The sequence below is a fragment of the Diadema antillarum genome, unplaced genomic scaffold (assembly GCF_040938485.1).
Source record: "Diadema antillarum isolate AM-2024a unplaced genomic scaffold, OU_Dant_1.0 seq00001860_RagTag, whole genome shotgun sequence".
NCBI lineage: Eukaryota > Metazoa > Echinodermata > Echinoidea > Diadematoida > Diadematidae > Diadema > Diadema antillarum.
The window spans coordinates 729,273-754,910 of record NW_027272531.1 but is presented as its reverse complement, the minus strand read 5'-3'; the positions used below and the strand labels follow the sequence as shown (position 1 = coordinate 754,910).

General features: G+C 39.6%; 1 protein-coding gene across 1 annotated transcript in view; it reads right to left on the bottom strand.

Moving 5' to 3' along the window:
* The window catches only part of LOC139712799 (protein strawberry notch homolog 1-like), a 48,773-nt gene that overhangs the window by 5,063 nt on the left and 18,072 nt on the right, over positions 1-25,638 (bottom strand). The window contains exons 20-28 of the mRNA XM_071624590.1: positions 24,661-24,773; positions 23,567-23,638; positions 22,190-22,283; positions 18,892-18,966; positions 18,063-18,209; positions 16,827-16,915; positions 15,548-15,640; positions 13,223-13,449; positions 4,838-5,028 (exon numbers count right to left, since the gene is read on the bottom strand). Coding sequence (XP_071480691.1) covers positions 4,838-5,028; positions 13,223-13,449; positions 15,548-15,640; positions 16,827-16,915; positions 18,063-18,209; positions 18,892-18,966; positions 22,190-22,283; positions 23,567-23,638; positions 24,661-24,773 — 1,101 coding nt within the window. The remainder of the gene's footprint in view (positions 1-4,837; positions 5,029-13,222; positions 13,450-15,547; positions 15,641-16,826; positions 16,916-18,062; positions 18,210-18,891; positions 18,967-22,189; positions 22,284-23,566; positions 23,639-24,660; positions 24,774-25,638) is intronic.

The window sequence follows — 25,638 nt, the reverse complement described above, 5'->3', positions numbered from 1 at the left end:
TACCAAGAGGGGGTTTCACACTACAAAAATTTCTTGTGTGTAGTCAAGTTTCTTTGAAATGGCCCTCTGAGAAAACTATGAGCTGCTCAGACACAGAAATTAGTTTACTCAATGAATGCCACCTGCAAACGACATTGCATCGCATACAACAGCTATATTCAAACATGATAGCCTGCAAAATCAGCAATTCTCCATATACTATCAAAAGCGCAGGAGTGCTGAAGTATGTGCTCACACTACGGTGCAAGTGAATACAGCGTCAAGTTATGCATGTTTCACAAGTCAAACTATTCAGACTATTAAAAAAGAAACAAAGAATTAAAGACAATATAAAGTTTTGGTACCTCAAAAGTTTCCTTGAGTTTCCTTGTCTTAGTTTGTGTTTCAGGTTAAAGTACCTTTCATATAACTATTAACACTGTGAGACTTACTCGCCCTTAAGTGCTCTCATGTCTTAGTAATCATGCAATAATGGTTTCGTACCAGAGCAGAGCGGGATCTGAAAAATTCGAACGAGCTGTTAGTTTGACTCGACGCGGTACAGCGAGAATCAATATACACGTATTGTATGAAACAATTATTGCACGATTACTAAGACATGAGAGCACTTTGGGGCGAGTAAGTCTCACAGTGTTAGTTATATGAAAGGTTCTTTAACCTGAAACACAAACTAAGACAAGGAAACTCAGGGAAACTTTTGAGGTACCAAAACTTTATACTATCTTTAAAGCAAAACTGACTTTGAAAACACCTCTGGGCTAAAACTGGTCAGAATGTGATTTGAGAAATGTCTTTTGGGAATATCTGATCTGCGCTTGCTTTCAGACATTTGCTAAGCAAATTCAATTAAGCGTGAGTATTTTTTACAAGTCTGAAACCACTCAGTGGTAAAAAACCACCATGCAGCATGAGCTGCCTGCCAAGAGAGGGCATCCCAGCCGATTGAGCCGATGGCTGCCTGAGGGGAGCTCTGCCGCTGACAGACGATGTAACCTCCAACGGGACCAGCTCGGGACGTTGACTCTCCTCAGAAACAGGAGGCGTTTCTGTTCTTTGGAACCCCCACTTTGAGTGGCAGAAGGTGCTAACTCTGCACAGAATCAGCATCACTCATGTCCTTTTATCACTTAGCCCTCCATATACATACACAGGGCTAATGTTCCATCAGCACATGTGGAGCTACCAAGATATCTGAGGTGAACTTAAACATCATTTGCACAATCACATTCTGCCCCCCCCCTCCTTCCTCAATCGTGTGGCACTCATTTTCAACAGCAGCCAAAGTATTAATTAACAGAAACACTATCTTCCATCAAAAGAAATCTGCCCCATATTAAGATCCAGCTAAATGAACCAAGAACGTGAGGACAGAGAGAGTACCTTCAATTAAAAAAAACAACAACAACCAAAACCTGACTTCGCAATCTTAAACTTCTCGATCTTTAGCCAGTGTGACTGTACAATGTAGCTATTGTGTTCTATGGTACACTGTGAGAGATACTGGTCTTGTGGCAGTATTCTCTCTCTGGAGTAGCAATGAATGCACTGAAAATAGATCAGAGACAAGCTTAAGAGTCAGTAAATAGTCTGAATGCAAGACTACAGCATATATGGGATGCACAGTAGCTTTATCAAGACAGACGATGCCGTGCTCCTAGTGTGTACAACTCCAAAACTGGGAGAGGGAGGGGATAATCACACCTCTTCCTAGGATCCTAAGCCTGAAAAATCCACCAGCAAGGACACACCTGTAGCAGGTGGTATCCAGCTTTTTCTCCCGCTCCACTTCAGATCTGCTCTCAAGGGCACCAGACAGAGTTCAGGTTTAAAGGTGTGTTGGCACTGACCCTTACAGTTGAGGAAACAAGCCCAGGATTTCGGTCACAGGTTCAATAAGAAACACCCCCTTAAAGGGTGCTGCCAGGAAAAGATTTGTGTTTGCAAGATGACAGATACACCACTCATATATCACACAACTGCTTTCATCTCAAAATTCCTACCAATTCAGTAGAAGTATTTTGACTGACTACCTGTTACAAGTTGTATGAACTTAAAGTCTTAGCCATTTCCCTCAATGCATGCCAGGACTACAAAGATAGTCGTCACTTCTGCCAGTAATGCAGGCTGTTGTTCTAAATACAACACCACTCTCACTGCTTACTTGATTTGATTAACCCTTTTTGCATCCTAGCACATAAATTGTAGCTTCTAACTTGCCAAGCTTTTACATCAGAATTTGTAGCAAATCCACCCAAAGTTGACCTAGTTGTAGATTAGCAAATCTACTCAGGTGTAGCAATGTGCCTCACTTGAAAAGGCAGGCCATGGTAACACCATACAGTTTATTACAGGATTAGATAATCTCTATTAATTGACGATTAGTATCCAGATATCTGTGCCAATGAGCAAAGAAAAAGTGTGCAAGTTGGCGAACAAGGAACAGTAAGAGCTAAAAGCATACATGTACCACAGCCCCATCATGAATCATATCACCAAGATTTCAAATCAAATAAACTATAAACTACATATTGCCAAGATATCGTAGCTGCCAGTATCAAATGGCATGGGTAGTGACATTTCCGGAAGACTGTCATAATCGCCAATATCTGGATAAAACTTAATCCATAAAGTGGACAATTTCATTTATTTTGTCACACCAGTTCTGAGGGACGTACGAAGGTACTATACACGGACAAATATCCCAATTTTGAGGTATAGCATTGGCATACACTTTGTGTAATGCATTTTGATACAATGAATACACAGAGAAAATATAAGAGAGCGACCTGAGCAAGCACTCACTCTCTCTCTGTAACAATGCGTGTACACATAAAACTACACTCACAGACAGGATACCCAGCACGGTTCCCTTTGGAATATCTCAAAGGTTCTCCTGTCTGCACCACAGTCGACATCACTGCGGTTAATCTCAAAAGACAAAGGCTTGCCAAGAGGAAGAGACAAAAAAACAACAACTGACAAACCAATGTGAAAAAGAAAGCAAACTTTAAAACAATGATCCAAATGATCAGACGCAGATGGGAACAAACAAATTAGGCCGAGAGGAAGAGAAATCAAAGAATCTTATGAGAGAAACATGATGGCGAATCGGGGCAAAGACAACGAATATGATACTTTTCTCACGACACTGAAACGCAAATCTTATTGGGAAAATAACCAATTCCTCGGCTTCCACTACACTGACCATCTGCACTTGATCAAACTGAGCATGAAATGTGCCCCGGGGCAGTGAGGAGAGTGGACCATCAACTCATTTCCACCCAGTCCCACTTTTGCGAAAACTTTTCCATCCATGTCAATTCATCTGACTTGGCCTTTTGTCCCTTCCTCCCCCCTCCTGCCCCTCTCCCTTCTCCCGCTCTCCTCGTCTCCTTCTCCATCCCCAGTGCGGCGGGGGAAATGTTTGGGTGCATCCATCACCGGCGCCGTGACACCAGCAGACTACAGTCCTCAACGATCTGAATAAGGTAGAGCCAGATTCATCTTTCCCTGGGGCATTGCCCCTCCAATTGTAAGTTTCCTGGCCACTTTCTTAGTCACTGCTGCTGCTACCGTCGGTCCGGACCCCTCTCCTCCGGCTGTTGTCTCATCTGTGTAATCTCCTTTCCTCAAACCTTCTCACGATAGGATGGCATTAATTCCTCCTACTAATGTTGGGGGTTCAGTCCACAACTCCTCCTCTTCCCAATTATGGTTCACCTTTATTTTGTATAAATATGTATTTCATTTTCTTCATTTGGTATTATTGTTTTGGTAAACCGGCTTAGTTGCTCTCCTTGTTTTATTTACACCAATTATTCGTGCTTTACAGTCACACACACTTGCTTTTATCTTGGTCCGGTCATATTTCTCTCATATTTGTACAACCTGAACCATAAATTTGATATTGACAAACTACCATTAAGACTACTGACTAACTGAAAGCAGATATTCATAGTTTCTTATGACTTTTCCTATCATTTTCTTACAACTTTGTCATGGCAATAAAGCTCTGAATTAGACCAAACATTTTGGATATCCTGGAGTGGGGGATATAAAACTCAGGTTTCATGTTATCACTAGTTTTTTGATTGTGAATGCACATCTGCACATTAGTTGAGCCGTATGTATATTATATGTGCCACAGTGTCAATCCGTCTTTCAAAGATTCTAATCCTACCCACTCTTGGCAGTATACACAGTATCACACTCCACTCTCCTAACCACACAAATATCACAACAACAATGATTTTTTCTTATTTGATGTTTTGTCTTGTTTTTTTATAATACCATAGCACAAACCTGCAAAGCAAGCCTTGACTGAATAATGGAATTCACATGCATATGAATATTCCAAATGCTACTAGCCATGCAACGAATTGTTTTCCCCAATTTACACTCTCATGGCAAGATTAAATAGTGCTCTCAGACACACCAAGTTATCTTTCACTCATATGACATATAAGATGCTAAAGTATTGACATAAGAACATTCGCAAGCAACATCCCGATGATAATCATACAGCAGTATCAGAACTTGAGCACTGTAATGTTTCATGAGAAGCTCATGAATATCTATGAGTCTCTACCTTGCACAGTACAAACTTCGCATGGACTTTGCGCATTGCGTTTTTACACCGCATTGCATTCATTTGGCAGTTCCGCAAAAAAAGCCCTGCACTCTTGTATGACATGTGGATATGAGAGGATTCAGACATGCATGTACGTCATGTGAATATGTGTGGTATCAGTATACTGCTATTCAGACAAATACAACTGTTGTATACCGATGCATTGTACATTCAGAACAATTCTAGTCTTGAAGGGGAGACACTTACCGACGAGCTTGCCCCTATCCGTCTTGATGCGGATGATCTGCATGATGGCGCCGCTCTGCGGATTCAGCGCAAGGACCTCCTCCACTCGACTCCAGACACTGAGGACCGACCCGGAAAGGACGTGGAACGTCCGCCGCCTCAGCCCGATCTCGCAGGGAAGGCCCAGGACGTTAGCCTTACACGTGCCTTTCCTGACATGGCAACAAGTTTAAGAAAGAGACTTACGGTCACCGTCAAATTGGAAGCATTTCTAGCCACACATTTGTCCACCTCTAATTTGTTGACATTGAGCAGTATTGTAGATTCTCCCTTTATCATTCAAAGGTACTGTTGACCATTGGGGGCAGTGATTTAAAAAATGTGTAAGTTATCACATTTGATGCATAGTGTAGGTCAGCTGCATCAAAGAACATCCTACCATTTAAAAATTTTGCAATAAATCCTAAAATATTAGGAGACATCACTATTTTTCTCACTAAACCATAACTGTAGACGGTTTAGTCTAGGAAATCTATTGTTCACATTTTGCATGTTGATTATACTGATTAACTTTTTTTACACTGGTTGTTTCTACCCGTAAGTCACATTTTAGAACTATTTTGAAGCACTAAAGCTGGGTTTTTGTTTCATCTGCAAGTGGTAAACAATGCCTTTAATCAATGAAGGTGAAATGTGGTATAGTACTGTATGAAGTGCACTTTAAATAGGATTTTATAAGTGAAGACAGCCAAAACCATCAATAGATCTTATTATAAGAGTTCAATAAATCACCTTTGATATCACCCAAAACAATTTAAAGATACACATTTACAACGGAACAAAAATAATCTAAACTAACATTCTCCTCAGTTTCACAATTTGACATCATCCAAAATCCTTGTGTGTGTGTGTGTGTGTGTGTGTGTGTGTGTGTGTGAGTGTGTGTGTGTGTGCAAATATTCGTCATCTTTCATCTTTAAATAAAATTTATATACATGTAGAGTGTTTTCAGTAACTCTATATCTTGCATTGTTGCATGATGTTAAGGTTGCATCCGTGATTTGACCTCTGTGTTTAATTGGCCTATTCCTGAAAAAAAAAAATAGTGACCAAATTCAACAAGCAAAATAACTTGTCATCCTCTTGATTTAGGGATCAAAACTTTTGAGTTCATTCCAGGGTATGCACATTGATATACATGACAGAGAAGATTCTCAGCTCATAAAATTGTCTCCCCCTTCCCCCACCACAACATTAACATTTAAAGAATACATGCATTTTTGCATGACAATAGAAGGTTGGAGATTTACACACACACACACACACACACACACACACACAATGCAAAAAAAAAATAATAACACAGAGCATTCCAAGCCTATAAATGGCAAAATGAACATTAGTAAGTATTTGGAAACCCCCAGCCCCACTTCTCTAGGCCAGCAAACGTTGAGAGTTACTCGCTCATTTCTCTGATATGTTTGCCACTAACACAAACTGTCCTGGGAACAGCTGATAATTTGACAGAGAGAACAGGATGGGGGGTCGGGGGGCGGGGGGGGGGGGGGTAGGAGAAACAGGAAAACTTCACTTCTTGGCCGTATAAGGCAAATGGGAAGTTGGCAAGTCACTTTGATAATTCTGATACTAGGGCATCACAGAATGGCAAGAGTTGGCATGAAATTGGAAACACATGCGATATATCGATGCTACAAAGAAATGCATCGTACAATGTAGGCCTATTAAGATGAGGCCAATGTAGATCATATCATAATTTACACAATACACGAAGCAGTTCTGATCGTGAACTGATTAATCGCATTCATCACTGGGCAAGATGCCAGCGGTGGGCTGCCATGGGGCTAAATTGCGCAGTACACCATGGGGATGACTAATGTAGATTTTAAACATAAAATCTGGTAGTGTGAGAGCTATATTGGTTCAGCATGTTTCTCACATTAAGGGTAATAGAATCAATAGTATCTGGAGATCAATAGGCTGGCCAGTACGGCATCTACAGTTTATTCACCTCAAACTCAACCTCACAGTCATTCCTATGAGAGTCTTGGCTATTTCCCTCCACTAAGAATGCTAGAAGCTAGCTTGAGAATACATGCACTGTATACGAATGAGTGGGACTACATAAAGATTGTTATATAAATGATGCAGAACCACATTTGTACAGCCCCTGCTCATAAGGTATATCTGTATCCTATTCAAAAATCACTGAAATATCACCTCAAATTTATGTAAGAAAAACGAGAAACATCTAAAACATACACAGTCTACTACTTCTCCGGTACATCAGTGTCACCAGATGATTCGCAAAATATGCTATTTCGGTGGATTTCACCTTCCCATGTTTCCGCAAATGTGGGTACTGAGACTTGGAAATCCTGTTTACTGGGTAGCTTGACTATTGGTGTGTCCTCACCTAACCTCCTTCCACGCAAACAGAAAAGACTGACCCTGCAGAGCATTAACATGGGAATCTAATTTGTGTTATGATTGGCCACAGCAAAATACAAATCTATAAATCATGAAGGTGTTTTTTAAAGGTACAGTTTACCTTTGGGAGCAGTGACTCTAAAAATTTTCGAGTTATCACATTTGATGCATATGTGTAGGTCAGTTGTATCACAAAACATCTTATCATATAAAAATTTTGCAATACAACCTAAAATATAGGGAGATATCACTGTGTTTCTCATTAAACCATAACTGTTTGCAATAAAACCTAAAATATAGGGAAATATCACTGTGTTTCTCATTAAACCACAACTGTAAACGGTTTAATCTAGAAACAATTTGATCATAACTATTGTTCACATTTTGTATATTTAACAATATCTAACATTGATTATCCTGACTAAAATTTTTACAATGGTTGTTTCTATGCCTAACTCACATCTTAGAACTATTTTGAAGCACTAAAGCTGGGTTTTTGTTTCATCGGCAAATGGTAAATAATGCCTTTAAGGACAAATTGTTGACAAGGCCTGAAGGAGGAAGAGAGCAAGGAGTGAGAATGAAGAGAGAAAGATGGCAGAGCAGAATGGAAGAAAATGACGAAGAAGACCTCAACCAATTATGGTCTCACAAGGAATCACCAATTTGTGGCCGTCTTGATGACAGATTGGAGGGTATCACAGATTATAGTGACTCAAACTATTCCAAACTTTCTTTTCACTCTCAGGTTGTTCTTGATGCTCTTTCTAGGACTTGGGAACATTTTGCGAGCCTGAGTGACAACAAGCAGAATACAAGCTTTCAGATATCATCACCAGTTTTCGGGCTCAAAGTTACTTTTCTTATTTTCCACTTTTCACTTTGCCAGGTTGCAGTGTTTGGCAGGGACAAAAACATTGACATGTTTGCTGTATTTTGAGTGTGGTAATATCAAGAAGTTCAGCAAAAAGAGTCAGAAGCTACATAGATAATTCTGCCTGTCTATAATGTTCTAACATCTCATTGACCGATTGATACCCTATTTTAGTTCCAGAAAAGAAACAAAACAACTGAAACACAAACAATTATATCTCCTCATGCTAAACCTTCCTTAGGACTTTTAGGAGGGCATTTGTCATTGCTGCTTTAGTTAATATTTTGTATTTTGTTAAGCAGTGCAACCATACATCTTGGTGGCATTACGCCAACTGCCAAGACATCATGAAAAGATTGTCCTCATTACATTATCTTCTTTCAAGGAATGGACCCTTGTGAACATAATCTTCCTGGAGGTATTAATGTGGATTATAAAGTGAACCAAGCGCCTACGGGGCATTATAATGCTTAAAAAATTGTTTATCATCTTTCAGGTGTATGGAAGATAAATTCTTGTCATTACACATTATAGATGGCATTACACATTACACATTTTTGCATCACTTAATTTTATGTGACCTGCATAAAATAAACTGTCTACCAAGCACACAAAGGATCTATAGATACTAACAAAAAACATATTCAATTTTGTGCTTACCCAAGTGTCTTTTCTTTCTTTCTTTCAAATGAAATTTGGGGGGTTACTTAAGTGTTTCTTTTCTTTTTTCTTGTAACAAAAATTTGGTAGTTACCTAAGAGTTGTTGTTGTTTTTTTTTAACTGAAATTTACTACCTCAAAGAATTCAGACAGCTGAGTTATGCCATCTTGTGACTGTAGATGAAACATACTAATTAACTACTTGTTGCATCATCACCTAAAACGCACAGGTGCTGTCATTGGGTGTTTGTAGAGAGCTGTCGCAGAATAGCTCTGAGCCATTCCGTCTGTCCGCTGGTTCTGCTCATGTCATGACAGAACTAGACATTATCACTGCAAGGACCCAGCCATCCGATGGAACCGTTCCGTCGCCACAAATAAAAGCAGGGTGCTAAGTAACGACGCTTGCCCCTACATCACCACGGAGGTGGATGCGTTTATCATCCCACTGACAGACGTGTTAGCGAAGGGGATTGATCACTTCGTTATTGGCGCAAATCCACTCTCACAGCTAACTGTGCATGGCCTGACTCTCTCATTTCCTCTTAGCCAGGCTACGGCTGTGACTCAATACACATACAATTCCTTTACTGCCCTTGGTTTTTGTTTTCTACTAGCAGATACACGCAGATCATGAGAGAGATTGACTTAGACAGGGAGAATGCAAAGACTGACAAGGGAAGAGAAAAAGAGGGGGGGAGGGAGGAGTGTCATGAAATCTAATCAGATAAAACTCATCCATCAACACTGTCATAATTACATTCTTCACCACATGCCTTTTGACAATGCACAATGTGCCAAACTGAGGTTACACTATAGAAGATAATTGATGAATGAGTAGCTGTCAAATTCATCAGAAATGGAAGGCAGATGCGAGACGAATATAGCTGTATGGACTGTATGATGACATCGTGGTCCAAGATTAACTTTGGATCAGATCCAGGGTGGTCCACGGTGATCCGGGATGTCTATGTGACTGGGGCATACGCAATGTTACTCAAAGGCCCAAATTCACGAAGGTGGCACAATCTTTGTCCTTGGTTTAAACCGTGGACAAAGACTGTAATTTTGTATGGGGAGCCAAGTGTCGCATGGCCTATTTCATTACGAAATGTTAACATTTCGTCGAAATGATCATTTCGTTAATAAAATGGTCATTTCGTCGACGAAATGACAGGTTTCATAACTAAATATGCCATGCGACACTTGGCGCCCCATACAAAACTACGGTCTTTGTCCACGGTTTAAACCATGAACAAGGATTGTACCACCTTCGTAAATTCGGAACAATAAGTCATGATTGATTTTTATGACGTTTTTCAGGATATGTCTACTGTGGTAGAAGGAACCTTTGATGAGTCTTGGGTGGTGATCTCGATCACAATTTGGATCCAGGCTGTGCACACAGGTCCATGGTGTTATCAAATCTTATGGCCTTAATGGAGATTTAATCTCTTTGAGTTCCTCTAGTTCTCTATAGATTCATACTAAACATGAAACAAAATTTGCCCTCCAGGGTCCTGCTAACCCACTAGCCCACTTGCCCGTGGCAATTAAAACACACTGTGGGGCAAGCACGACAAATGGACATATGTGACCGCCCAGCTCAAAACCCACAAAAAGGAGGCCAAAATGCATTTTGACTTTCCTGCACAATTTAAAAGAGTAAGTTCTAAAACGATTCATAACTTGTCAAAATTAAACCATCCTATTCCATTCAAAAAGTGATTAAAATAAGAGAGAGTTAGGAGGAGCAGTTTCACAGAAAAAAAAAAGAGGAAAGGGGATTAAAAGATTAGGGTCACTCAGGCATGCAGTGCTGAAGTATCAATGAAAATTGTGTTCAATTTCACCTCGAAAGTAGCACCTGTCTAAAAAAAAAGAAAAAAAATTGGTACACAAAAATCGTTTTGACAGTAAGCAAAGAAAGGATTACTCTCCCAGGTGAGACAAACTTTTAAAATTTGAATCAGTAAACCCAAATGACATGTTTTGGTCCATTACAGAGTATCTTAATCTGTGACATTTTGTCGGTTTTGAGCTTTGCAGTCATATATATGCCTCCTATGGTTTATTGCATAATCATTACGACAGATATGGGGCCCTTTGCCTGAACTCTGGCAAGCAGGAAAAATATTCATATATTTATATTTTTTGTAATACACTGCCACTGTGGCAACTCCAGTGAACATCACAATCATCCCCATGTTAATCATCTGAATACTGAGGGATGACATGCATGCCCAAACATGGACCAGATACAAGACTGAAATGCTACAAAAGGCAAAGTCAAAGATGCAGGGAAGAAGGAATCAGACTGATATTTTTAGCAGTCGATACAGTTACATGCAGTTTGCTGCAGCATTTCAAGAATAGAAAAACCGCAAGAGAAGGGGGGACAGAGCCACGTTGAAGTCAAGTCTCGGAACATTTCACCCAGGAGCGAACAACAGAGTCGCCGGGGAACTTGAGGAAGTCCTTGGAACGAAAGAGGAAGAAGATGCGGAGGACGCGGACAGTTAATGGCTTCCACTTCTGTCAAAGACTCGTGACTCACTCCGCACCAATGTCACGAGTGAGTCTCACCGCCGAGTGACGGCTGTGTCCTCCACCTCCAGTATCCAAAGATTATCACGGGCGTGGGGGGAAGACAAGCAATGGACAGACAAACCGACATCCTCAGAACAAATGTACGAAACTATAAAGCAAACTCCAGTGAGCATACGGAGAGATGCGACTGCTTTCATTGACAAAACTCACACAGTGACAAAAGGGGCAAGAGATTGTATGCAAATTTGCTTCACTCCTGCCATCACTCAATATTTTGTATCAAACATTTTCAGAGGAGTCATTTTTCATTTCACCTTGGCTCATCAGAAACAAGTGAAAATAGCAATTAAAGTATTCTTTGAATAACAGGGAGTTTTGTCTTCAAGAATACCGGTAAGAGCACATGAAATATATTTTAAAGAAATTAGAATGCAAGTAAAGGCTTGTCCCTTCAAAAGAGGAAAAGGAATAAACAACACTATGTGATCACTCTTGCTGCTGCCCACATTTCAATTTTAAAAAAATACCTCAAATGGTAAATGCATTTTATCTTTGTACAGTATGTATGAACTTTAAATCAACCTGCCTCAAATTCTAAAGAAGAAAACAAAATTCTAAACATCAAGTTACAAAATGCATATTTCCACAGAAACGTAGAAGGAAAATATAAACTCCTTCCTTGACAAAAGTTCACTGGAAAGACGGGCTGTCAAGCAGGATGACTCAAAGGAAGAGACAAAGAAGACAGTCGGTATCGGTTTCAAATCAAGACAACTCCTGTAAGAGGTCAACGCCAATATCGATACACGGAGGATATCCTGGAGACAAAAAATGTTCCCCAGGCCCATGGCTCTAAGCATCATCCGTTTTTGGGGGACCCAATTCATAGTGAAATTTTCCCTATGGCTATCGTAAGTTTCCACATATCAAATTAGCTGAGTACAATGCCTGAAACACTAGTGATCGATCAGTTGCCATCATGCTTGATTAAGCTGAGATACAATTATTGAATGCTGACACTGTTGCAAGTTGCTCATTGAACTATGCCAAGAAGGTATATCTTGATTGGGAGAATAAATTCCAATTCCAACCCTCTTCATAGGCCATGACATATGCCACAAGTACAGCACAAAACAGATTTGAATGCATTCTGAAGTAATACCAGCAGAGCAAGTGAGCTGAAATAATGCGCACAGTATACATTTTTGATCAACACAATTACTTTGGTTGTTGTTTTTGGTAAAACTCTGAAAAGATATGACTGACATGCACAATATAGAAATGAAAATCTGATATTCTGAAAAGATCATGCATGAATTAATGCTAGAGGTGGAAGGGAAAACTCTACAAAACTTGCATAAACTCTAAAAATTCACTTCGCACTTCACTGCCAGTAAGTGCACTAGACGAGGGCAGTGGTCAATCATTGCAGTAGAGAACATTCCCTTGTGAAAACACATGAGATGAACAATTCAGGAATTCTGAAACATACTGGAAGTTCCATAGAACCACACCTGCAATTGTTGATGAGTTGAACATCCCACTTTGTTACGAGATACAAGATTCCTGGGAAAAGTAATCTTCAAATGGATATCTCATTGGGAAGCACATTTCTGAATTAATAATATTCTTGGGTCCTCGGGTCGCAATAGACATCATGTGAATCAACATGATGTTTACACTGACCAACTGACCAACAGACCAAATGACCAATGCCCACGAACAAGGATATTTTAGAGTGAAACATTTTCCCCCATCCCCCAAAGCTCTAATGATATACCAATTTGTGGCTCTGTGTTCATGTTCGTACAAAGTTTCCTAGGATCACTACAGTCAGAGAAAGAGACAGAGAGATAGAGAGAGTTATGACTCACCAGAAGACGTGAGCACACTTGTTCTCCGATGATGAGTAGAGGGCCTCCCAGTACTGCTTAGCCTCGTCGGGAAGGACCTTTCGAAATCTGGTCTTCAGGTCGGTGACTGTTTCCGTCTTGCTCTGCAGGCCGATGTTGGGCTTGAAGATCTGCATGGCGCCCTTCTTGATGGAACCAGCGGCCTGCGAGAAGCGGGCCAAGATGGCCGACTTTCTGCCAAACCTTGACTGAAAGAGAGAAAATGAGAGTACTCCTGATTACACCAAATTGATGGTAACACTCTGTCTTAGAAAAAGCTGCAGCAGATCTTACTATTCAATAAAGAGACACAAAGACAAGCTGAGAGGGGATGAAATTTGCTTTGTTAATGTCAAGCTTACAGTCAGCACATAACAAAATAAATTCACCATAAATGTGTTGATTGCCTCCAGTCTCAAAACTCTGGTAAGCAGTTTTGTGAACAATAATACAGCCACAGACATAACCATCAGACTGCCCCTTTGTGCCAGGGTTCTTCATCTAAACCTATGAGTATGAAACACCTGTAATCAAATTTGAAATGGAGCAACTACTCTTGGTTTCAACCACATTTGTCTGCTTATATTTCATCCATTCTTGCCATTCGTCCATGCCTCCCATATCTTGTCAGAATATCACCACCATTGGATTTTTCTAAACACCGTCTTTTCATTTATTATGGTTCAACTCTTTTTTTGATTGCCCTTATCAATATTTCACTCTCTCCAGTAAAAAAAGATGTAATGATTCTACTAAATATGAGAAAAGGAAAAAACACAACTGCCCTGAATATCCCATATGTAATTTGGCCCATTTCCTAGAACATCACTTTGTGCAAAGCGGATTTCATGCAAATCATGGGTCAAGGGAGAAGAAAAAATAAACAAGGGACACATCAATTTTCATTTAGTCAAGGTAATCGATTAATGTCCAAGCAAGGTTAATGAAAAGAGAGAGAAAAAAAAAGAGAGCCTTAAAGTCATACAGCATTCACTGGTATGTGGCTCATGTATCATGAAATAATGATTTATCAGGTACATCTATCAAAATATCACATGAAATTTTGAGTTTCAGGTAAAATTGATCTGACAAATTTCCTATCACGCAGTATACAGTTGCATTGATCTTGCATATGACAGGCTTTATCCATGCCTATCACCATTCCAAAATTTGGGAAAATTTCAAAGAGAAAATGCTTTGGGTAGCATTGAATTAAACCAAATAATCCTAATAAACAACAAACAAAAGACACATCTTTGTTATCACTATTCGTCAAAGACCTTTGAAATTCAAAGGAGAACTTGTAGAAGGACAGAACCTTTAAATCAATTTGACGTGAAGAAAGATCCCAATTTCGATGCTGTGAAAAATTATACCTGCCAGCCTTTTCCAATTTGTATGACCCTGTGCTTCACGCAGAGCAAGGTTCATGCAGTTTGCTCAAAATTGATCTATTTTCTGCTTGATTAGAGGAAACAACAGAATTAGCATTGTTGCCCCAATAACATCAGGGGAACAAGGGGCAGAAGGCCAGGGCAAAGCAGGCTTTCACTGCTGACCTCATCATTGGGTTGTATAGGTAGTAACAACATACACAGGAGAATCAAACAAGAATGACAGCAAGCAGCAGAAGGACAGAACAGACAAATAATGGGGGGAAAAGGCAGGAATTGATTGAGAGACAAAGATAAAAAGAAAGATGTTTTGAAAAGTAAGGCAGCAGGTAGAGGAATGAAGGACAAAAAGAAATAAAGGCAATACAGATTTTGAGGTGAATCTGAATGACTTTCAAAATTACATGTGATAAATTAAGCATGATGACAAGGATAGACCAAAAATCTCATAATGTAATCCAACAACCTCAACGAATTCAAACAAGATAATGTTCACTAAAATGTACAGCTCAAAAGTTTTTGTAAATGCACACAGTGTATAAGTTATTTTGATTATGGTTAACAATTTGGTAATCTAGGGCCACCTCTCATCATATGACGGTAACATCAGGCCCAAAAGACAAAACAAAAACAAAAACAAACAAACATAAAAAAGCATAAAAAATCATAAACATTCTTGGAATATATTCTGGGACAATGGCAATGTACAAGCAGTATGACATCAGGTAACAAATGGATGATATATAGCAGCAGGGGGTTAAAAAAAAGAATGAAATGAAAATGGTAGTATATCTCTCATCCCCCATTGCCTTGAAATTTCTACGTTCCAGTGTAGTTTTCACAGAGAGAAGAGAAAAGGAAATCCTGCATGACTAGACAAACATCGAGTCTGAGTACGGCTGCACTGACTCACCAGCTGAGAGATGTAGAACCCTTCCTCGGGGAGTGAGAGACGACTCCATATATCGATGGCGCTCTTCCACGACAGGCCCCTCTCTGCTCCCACCTGGGGGAATCATTGTTTATCAGTAGGCCAGATTACTATAAAACTACGATGCATGCCGTGTATTTCACAAGGCTTTTATTTTCGCACATTTAGCGATTTGGTAGCAATTCACGAATTTAAAAACACACGACAATATCAACTTTGATCTCGACGTGAAAGTGACATACAAGCATATACATGTATATCTTCATTCAGCACTGTACTTCACAATTGCTAATATAACCACTCACAACAATGTCAGGAAGTCCTGATTCGCAAAAAATTAGACTCACTAGATGATATATGGCAAATACAGTACTATATTCTAAATTTTATGGCAACTATCATAGCAGTGCTACAAAAAACAAAATAAAACAATTGCCTCTTGGTTGTCTGATTCATCAAGGACTTTTGCAAGCAATTTGGGTTTGTGGTACTGAAATGTATTTTAAAAGCTCTGCGGTAAATCCATCAATTTGAAAGCATTTTTAATCTAGCCTATTTACATCACATTTTACATTTGCTCATTTCATTTAACCCTGTTGACTCTGGCAGACAAATCTATTTCTGCATTAATCCTACAGCACTGATCAAGAAGCAGATGGTAATGTGTTAAGTGCTGCCTTTAATAGAAAATGACAAAGATTTCCCTTTCTTTAATTCACTAAGAGTGATACGTCTGTCTTTGATTCCCCTCTTCTTTTCTTCTTTTCTTTTCTTTTGTAAATTCTTGACAAGTTTTAAACAAGATTTAGATTTTCATGCCATCAGCAAAGCCACGGACTACTGAATCAATCAATCAATATCAGGCTCAAAATGTTTGCTAAAATCTAAAAATTACTGCAGGATATGGCATTACACAAAAGATTAGAATTATGTCTCTACAAGCAAGCGAAAGGAAGCCAAGACAACTGACAGATAGATTAAGGATGGTTACCTTTCAAATCTAATAAGGTATTCAATCATACAGCAGGCAACATTTAGTGGTAACACCTTCATTATCTGCCATCACTCTCCTATATGAGTATATTTACATAATTATTCATTTACTCTTTAATACACATGATAATCTAAAGAAGAAGAAGCAAATACGACAGAAAGGTGAACTATGTCCACAAAACATTCCTTGAGGAGAAGATTGCTGGATATCCAATTAAATCATAATCATCAAAAGTAATGGAATAGTACTAATGACATAAAAGGTCACCTGATGGAGTTCAGTAGTGCTGTTGCCTGACAAGGCGATGTAGGAATCCGTGTGTATTCTCCTGATCACTTGACTCTCATTACCAATGTCTTCAGTTGCATATAAGAGAGGCAAAAACAAAAGAGAGTGAATACTTATCTCACATGTCAACTTGTATTGCATGGATCATGAAGTCAATTCAGGCAAGATCATTAACCTGTTCTGTGCCAAGGAATTTTGACAGTGTGTACAATGCTTTGGGTTTTTTAATAGGCAATTTAAGTATACAACGAGTTAAAGGGAATGATATGATAAATGTGATCAAAAAATGAAGAGGATAGAGAAATAATTTCTTCCATCTGAAACCACTCAGCTGACTGAAACATCAGCTACAGTTTCTCTACATTTCATAAGATGTCAATCATTTTCTTCCACACCATAACTATCTTGCCACATTCATTTTTTTTCATAATCTCTGCGCTATTTGTTGTACTTTTTCACCTGTCATCACATCCCTGGTCACTCTTGAATACTCATTGGTTCTCTCATGCAAGACAGGTAATCACAGATGGAAACAAACACTGATCAAACCTTACTTCACTTTGCATTTACAGAACGAATCACGGATAATTACTCATGCAACATACATTATCACAAAAGGACACTAATACTAATTAAATCTCACTCCACTTCACAGCTACACGATGAATCAATGAAAACTGCTCACTATATTTTGACCCCCCCCCAAAAAAAAAAAATAAATAAATAAATAAATAAATAAATAAAATAAATAAATAAATAAATAAATAAACAAATAAATAAATAAATAAATAAATAAATAAATAAATAAATAAATAAATAAATAAAATGAATGAATACATTAAAAAAATCAAAGGAACATGAATCAGTCTAAATAAAGATGGCACAGATGAACCGACATGTGAATAACAACAAGGGAACAAGGGAAGAAAAGGAAAGAAAAACAGAAAGCAAGATGATAAAAAGAAAAATGGAGACATACGACAAGAATGTAAAGACAAATGAGAAGAAAGTGAGGAATTGAGAAAGAAGGAAGTAGAGGAGGAATGGAAGAGTGGTGGGAGGAAGATGAGAGGTTAGGAGAATACTGATGAAGAAAAGAATAGTCAAGGTAGAAAAGATAATGAGGAGGGAAGAGTGGGGGCGAGGAGGAAGACACCAAAGATGAAAGGTGGAGTAGGGACTTGGAGAGTGAGATAGGGACGGGGGAGTCCTTACCCATGATGCCTGCATCCCACTGGCCATCTTTCTTAGCCCTGGAGATGATGGCTACCATGGTATCACTGAAGTACTTGAAGAGGGCATTCTGGGTCTCCACCTCCATGCCTAGCAGCCGATTCAGGAACTTGGGAATACTGCTGTAATCTGATTGGTTGGACAAGATTCAGATGCTGAGTTTGGTGATGCTTCTTCAAAAGTAACAACTAGAGGCTCTACATTTCACACATTGAAAGGTGAGTCATCAACACTGACATGGCACACCATAACACCTTGACTTTGGAAAACAAAATTGCTGCAACAAAGAAAAATTATAATGACACATCCAATTATACTGGGGGAATTTGATTTCTTTTCTAAAGTTTCTTACAGAAGCACATAAGTCATAATTTCAAATATAGAGTGTTTAGAACAAATCTGTAGAGCATATCCTCTCTATCTGCCTATTACTATTTATTCCATCTTTAACAAGGTCATGGCGATGCAGCTACATGTCCCCAAATGATTGGCGTGTACTTTCTGCATTTACTGAACACAGAAATGCAAGTCATTCCTCGTGATGGCAAATAATGATGTCTGTGACTTTTTATTTTCTTCTTTCCAAAATGGCATAAGGAAGTAAGAATAATGGTAAAGCTTTCAAATAAAACTTTTCTGCACTCATATCAAGTCACTCAAGATGAGACAAAGAAAAGAAACTAAATTTAAGCACAGTATCATGCTCATTTGAGTTTATAGTCCACTTTACCCTCAGCATTTTAGAAATATGCTCCATGATATTGCCTGAATTACAATTTTGCAGACAAAGAGAGTGAAGTGTTGTTCTTACCTTTCTCAAAGTAGTGGACCCCATGTTCCTCATTGAAAGACAGCAAGCCGACTCCGACCAAGGCTTTCTTCACATCTATATTCAGAGCAAGAGAGAGACATAAAGATATGATCAGGACTACACTTACTCACAGGTAGGACCAGTCTAATATGAAATACTAGGTACAGCATGTTTGAGATTGCAGCAAACACACACACACACATAGTTTTCAGTTAGATAGCAAAGACTGGGGAAATACCAAGAAATGCTGGTCTTGACAACCATACATAAACATGGTAACAGCAAAAATACTGATCAATAACTCCATATGACTTCAATTTGGCAACACAAAGAGTATGGCAAGAAGTATGCATCTTCAATGCTGTGTGCCTCTTTATTGCTACCAATGCTCACAGCTAGTATCCGCAAAGCAAATAAGAGCATTCAGCATATCTAAATGTGGCAATGCTGTTATTAACATGAAGCAATGTGAAAGCATATTACTCATGAATACGGGGGAAAAAAAGCAAAAAAAGAAAATCAAATCCCTCTCCCCTCCCCCCCCCCCCCCCAGAAAAAAAAATCCATCCATTTCAACAAGTGCACAGAAAAGAAAAAAGTTACTATTTAACAGTTATGAAGGGGGGGGGGGGATGTTTTGCTGAAAAGAAAACATTAACGTTCATAAACTTTAAGGCACATAGCTCAATCTAGCTTACTCAACGAGATATCTACGTTTTTTGTTCATATTGCCACAGTCCAAAGGCACACCCATAATAAAATCAGAGGAATGCACTGTTTCTATATCATTCAGACATACATGTTTGGATAGCTTCTCTTTCTCTTTCTCTCTCGGGGAAAAACAGAAAAGACTTGAGCTTAAAACCTCAAGCGTCACATGGTCTGAACATACTGTTTCTTCAGAATAAAACTTATTGCCTGGGATCAATGTCTGAGTCTGGCTTAAAATGTGGTACAGACAAACACCCCAGGCCTAATAACATTACAAGATCATGTGGTGGAACTGATTAATCATTTAGCAATTAAGGTAATTAATCCTGACATGTGCTGCACTGCTCCAGATAGAAGTTATCACTCCCAGGCACACAAATATGAGCAGGAAACTCATTAACGAACATTTATGACATTAATGGAGTTAAGCCCTCTCACTTCTCCAGAGGTGATAACTGCATACTTTTATACACTCTGCTCCAATCACATGCTAGTGATTAACCCCTAGCCAGCCACAGGTGTGATTGAGTACCACTGTAACATGCATCTTTAGCCAAGTGACATTCTATTTGGCACAGTAAGAGTTGACAAGATCAAACGGCTGGGCAGTGACTGTTCTATCTACTCTGCCACAAACTAATCTCTTTAAACGTCAAAAACCATGTTGAATAATAAGCTATTCAGTCCACTTTTGGGGTTTTGCTTGCTTTTTTTCAATGCTTGTGCTTCCATCCATATGCATCTATGAAAGGGAATTTAACACACAAACACACACATACACGCTCAACAACAAAAGTATTCAAACTCTTTTAAAGGGAAGGTAAACCCAAAGAGCAATGTGGATTGAGCGAAAGCAGCAACATTAGCGGAACACATCAGTGAAAGTTTGAGGAAAATCGGACAGTCGATGTCCACTCATACGTCATAACCTCTAGTAGTCTCCTCATCCAGCGGTTCCAACACCAAAACTTTAAAAATTCATAACTTTTGCATCGATTGTCAGATTTTCTTCAAACTTTCACTGATGTGTTCTACTAATGTTGCTGCTTTCACTCAATCCACATTTCTCTTGGGGTTTATCTTCCCTTTAATGTACAAGAGCAAATGTACATTTTTGCAGGTAGGGAGTTCAAATTATGCATACGGAGCGAACTGCATTTTGCACAAGCTCCTGCAGCATCTTCTTTGTCATTAAGAATGAAAGCCGATCATCCTTCAATCTGTATGACATTACGGCTGGGAAACCAATGCAATACACACCAGCTTCCTTGATCAAACTCATAGCTGTATGTTCCACAAACTTTTTTTTCCATAGGTGACCAGTACAGGCCCTGTAATACACTGATATTGAAAGTGTTTACATGTAAATTGGAGCTTGTGGCCATCTCTTCGTCACCCCCATTGCCCTGGAAACAAGAGGATCCCAAAACCCACTAAAAATGGATACCCCTGGTGGATTCTGTTCAAAATCTATGGAAATGTGAGAATCTCATAGGACACTGGTTAATGCCAACCATTTGTATTCCCTGAAAGGATATCCTTTCTCCGCCCTACATTTCTTGTTGCACACTAAACACATTTCAAGCCTGATGGAGGGATGTACATCATATAAACACTTCAAATTAATTCTTTGTCTAGTCTTGTGGCTACACCAAGCTCATGTGACCACCCTCACAGACACCTACAAAACATACTTCAATGGAAAATAAGGTGCCATTATGCTTGAAGCACAAGCACTGCATTTAAGGGCTCATAGCAAGGGCTGTACTACGGCAATCTGTGCTAAATCATGCAGGAACAGGTGTAGGCAAGTAATTCACATGACCGCATGAAGTTCAATCAAGAGGCGGGTGTGGCACATTCACTCTAGCAATGCAGCCCTGTAAACAGGGCCGGTCCCCCCCCCCCCCCCCCCTCTTTTTGCACAAGATATAGGAATACATGGGGTGTAACCACTTTGGGCCCTCCACTTCTTCTTTTTTTAACCCCAGAAGTGGCACTGGAAAGTTGAGCTGTAAACCTTTTTTTTTTTTTGCTTGTTAGCGGGTGAAACCTGGAAGTGGTATCAGAAATATAAACACTGCCCCCCCCCCCACACTTTTATAACCATGGTGCCAGCCATAATAAAAACATATATTTGTGATGACCAACCACATCTAACCATGCTAAACTTTCTGTAAAACTGTGTCATCATTACTATTTCATTCCAGGTATTACACAAGATAATATTCATCAAATGAGATACAAAGTGTCACTCCTACCCCCCCCCCCCCACCACCCCCCACCACCCCCCTCCCCCCTTTTCGGGCATCCAGTAGTTTCTTGGCATGTCAACCTCAACACCCATGACGAAAGCAGATAATTTCACAGAAAGATTGATGATTGAGTTGGATGACACAAGAATGATTTGAACCCTTCCAAGAAAAACACACCTTTAGGTACAAACACACACTCACATACATACACATACACAGGAAGATAAGGATGGTTCAGTATTTTTTTTAAAAACAATATAAGAGGCAGCTGCTGGTAGTTAACGTGATAACGGATCAAAAAGGGTTAAGATACAACGCCTCGTGTGACTGACCTGTAAAGAACTGTTCTCCACCTGGTGGCTCCACGATGGGTGCGTCGAGGTCTATGATAGTTCGCATGATCAACTCCAGGGCCTCTCGACCATACTGTGATTTTCAAACCAAGAGGTGGACAGAGTTACGACTTGCGACTTAACACTTTAGACAGATTTATTAAGTAAGTTTATGCCTTTGATACCCAGTAATTCTCAGTTGTGATAATCTCATTTTGTCCGTCAATGTTGCATGTTAAAACTTGTCATAATCTTTCAAATGCGCTTTGAAACATTGTATAAAGCGATATACACATGAAACAATTATCATCATTATCATCATTACAGAGCTTTTAATATGTGCGCATACAAGCGAATCTATGCTTTTGATATCAGTAATTCTCAGATGTAGTAATCTCATTTTGTCTGTCAATGTTGCATGTTTCAATTTGTCATAATCTTTCAAATGCACTTTGAAACATTGTATAAAGCGCTATACTCATTGAATAATTATCATCATTATCATTTTTAGTTTTCAGTATTCGTGCATACTAGATGAATGCAACTCGAATCAAGCATACAGAAACGGATACAGCTCATATTCAAGTCACCCTAATTACAGTTTCAGCTGAGTATGCTGTGGACCCGTTTTGATTCCTGCAGACAAATTGATGCAGTATCTCAAAATTTCACCTGCTCTGGAGTAAATTCCATAATGCATTACCTGTCTTCTAATTTGTATGCCTGTTCTTTTAACCTGCTCTTCAACAGGTAATATCTATGCATGTTAGCTTGCAGACATAGACCCCGGGGCTGGGCCGAGCCGCGGCCGAGCCCGGCCTCAATTGCGGGGCCGAGCCCCGCAATTCTGTCCGTTTACAGTGCCGGGCTCGGCCCTGGCTTTTATTTCAAACCTTTCAATATTTTGTCATAGTGGCGCTCTGCTTGTAAACAAACGCAATTTGGTATAGTCTGGTTTCCAGACCCTTTGCCAACTGGACTCCCCGGCGATAAAGTCGCCGTTCGGCATAGGCCTTTGCCGAAGGAAAAATCCTTTGCAGGACAAAACCATCTTAAACTATACTAGTTTTCGACGTTGAGGGCGTTAATATCCTGAATAGTGAAATAGTGCGGGTAGAGGGTCTGGAAGCCAGACTAAATTTGGTACCGCATTTGGACCAGTTTGCGTTTACACTGAGAAAAGGCCGGCTGAGACCACCTCAAGAGCGTGGCCAAATGCGCGGCCAATTTTGGCCCCTCATTTGGCCTTTTGCGCGTTTACACTGAAATGAAGGCCGGGCTCGGCCACGGCCGAGCCCGGCCTTTTCGGGTCTACAGCTATTAAGATATGAGATCAGACAACAAGCACACAGCTGAGTATATGTGAAGCCCTCTCACCTTTGTGTCAATGTTGAATCTACTCAGATCCTTGGACTCTGTTGCTCTCCTGTCGCCGTGTGTAAGAGCACCCTAGTGGGACAGTCCAAAAATAAAGTCTCAGTACCAGTTCAACAATTACTCCATCCATTGCATAAAGAATACATGCTTGAGGTTTGCCTGAATTGCCTACAAAATTCAACGATAAGAATTGCTGATTCTTATTCGTTGAATCAATAATTATTTTATTTTCAATTTCCAACAAAGCTTCACGCACATGAGCATACAAGTCACACTAAAACTCCAATGCCTCATCCCATATCTCATCATTTTAAAAATGAAATATAACTTTTTCCTCGATTTGAAATTCATTGCATAAAGAGTTAAGTTTGATTTCAAATGTGAATATTCCAATTCAAACATAACTTTATCCCTTGATAGGAAACCAATCATACAGTACCAGTAGTTGCGGACTATTTGGCTGCATATACAACTGATATAGAACTTGGAATAAGGGCTTCCCTATGTGACAGTAATAGATGTTCGATCAAAACAACCTTTTACGCAAGTGTACTTGTGTTTAAACCAAAAGTCAAGTCCTATTACTGTAAAAGTGGATATTTTCGCGCAACTAATTTTTCGCGATTGGCTGGGTGAGAAGAGTTTCGCATGTTTTTAATTCCGTGGAATAAAGACATCAACTACTGGAACATATGGCATGCAAAAATATTCGCGTGCTTTTATTTTCGCGCTAGTTTCTGATTGCGCGAAATGCGCGAAAATTTCAACACAGCGAAAATTTCCACTTTTACAGTACACAGCTGATATAGAACTTTGAATAAAGGCTTTCCTATGTGACTGTAACACATGTTCGATCAAAACAACCTTTTACACAAGTGTATTAAAGTGTTTATTAAAAAAACCACAAGTCAAGTCCTAAGCAAACAAAGCTCTGGCGTCATTATCTTACCTCCTCCGCCTTCTCCTCCTTCCTCCTCTCCCCCCCCCCCCCCCCAACATCACCATAATCATGAATATCATCATCATCATCATCATCACCATTTTCGCTACCAATAAGTGACCTACTCGACACAGAGGGAACTAGGGCGACTCACCAGGCTTTCCAGCCTCTTGGCGACAATGGAAGCAAACCGCTGCTCCCCTGCCAGCTCTGAGATGAGGAAGACATACTCTGGGGCCGCAACCTGGTTAGACCGGTGGGTGCGTCCTGTTGAGCAGAGCAGATCAGGCGAGGGAATGACTCAGTGATGGTTGTTCGATAAATACTGTAAGCCACTGGGCAGGACTGGTGTGAAATAAATTGATGCACTTGCAGATGTTGTGCCCCCCTCCCTTCCCCCAAATGGTTACAGTTGCCCAAAGATACATCCTGAAACTTAAAGCTTTATCACTTTGTCAGCACATTGGGCTCTATGAAGAAAAGTTCAAGATTCGAGCCCCTCTGTCTTGAGCAAGCCAACCATATCCACACTGCTCTGCTCTACTCTAGAGGCATCCACAGAGAAGCTGAAAATTATTGTGATTAATCTTGGCTTGTGTGTGCACAAAAGGCTGGAAGATTTTCAAGGGATTGGATAGACTCGAGTTTAAAGGACAAGTTCACCTTCATTAACATAAGGATTGAGATAATGTAGCAATATTAGTAGAACACATCATTGAAAGTTTGAGGAAAATCGGACAATCCTTTCAAAAGTTATGAATTTTTGAAGTTTTTGTGCAGTCACCGCTGGATGAGAAGACTACTGCAGTGTATGATGTGACATGCGTACAACAATATAAGGAAAATATAAAGAGAATCTTACAAAATTTCATCTTTTGAAATAAGTACACATTCCCTTGCCTCGTTACTGACATATGTTATGGGTAATATTATTCCCCCTGCCTTTAGAAAGAGGCAAGTCAAGTGCTCTTTTATTATGCGAAAAAAAGTGAAAATATGTTGAATTTTCTTTACATTTTCTTTATACTGTTGTACTCATATGACATCACGAGCCTTAGTAGTTTCCTCATCCAGTGGTTCCAACACAAAAATTTTAAAAATTCATAACTTTTGCATCGATTGTCCAATTTTC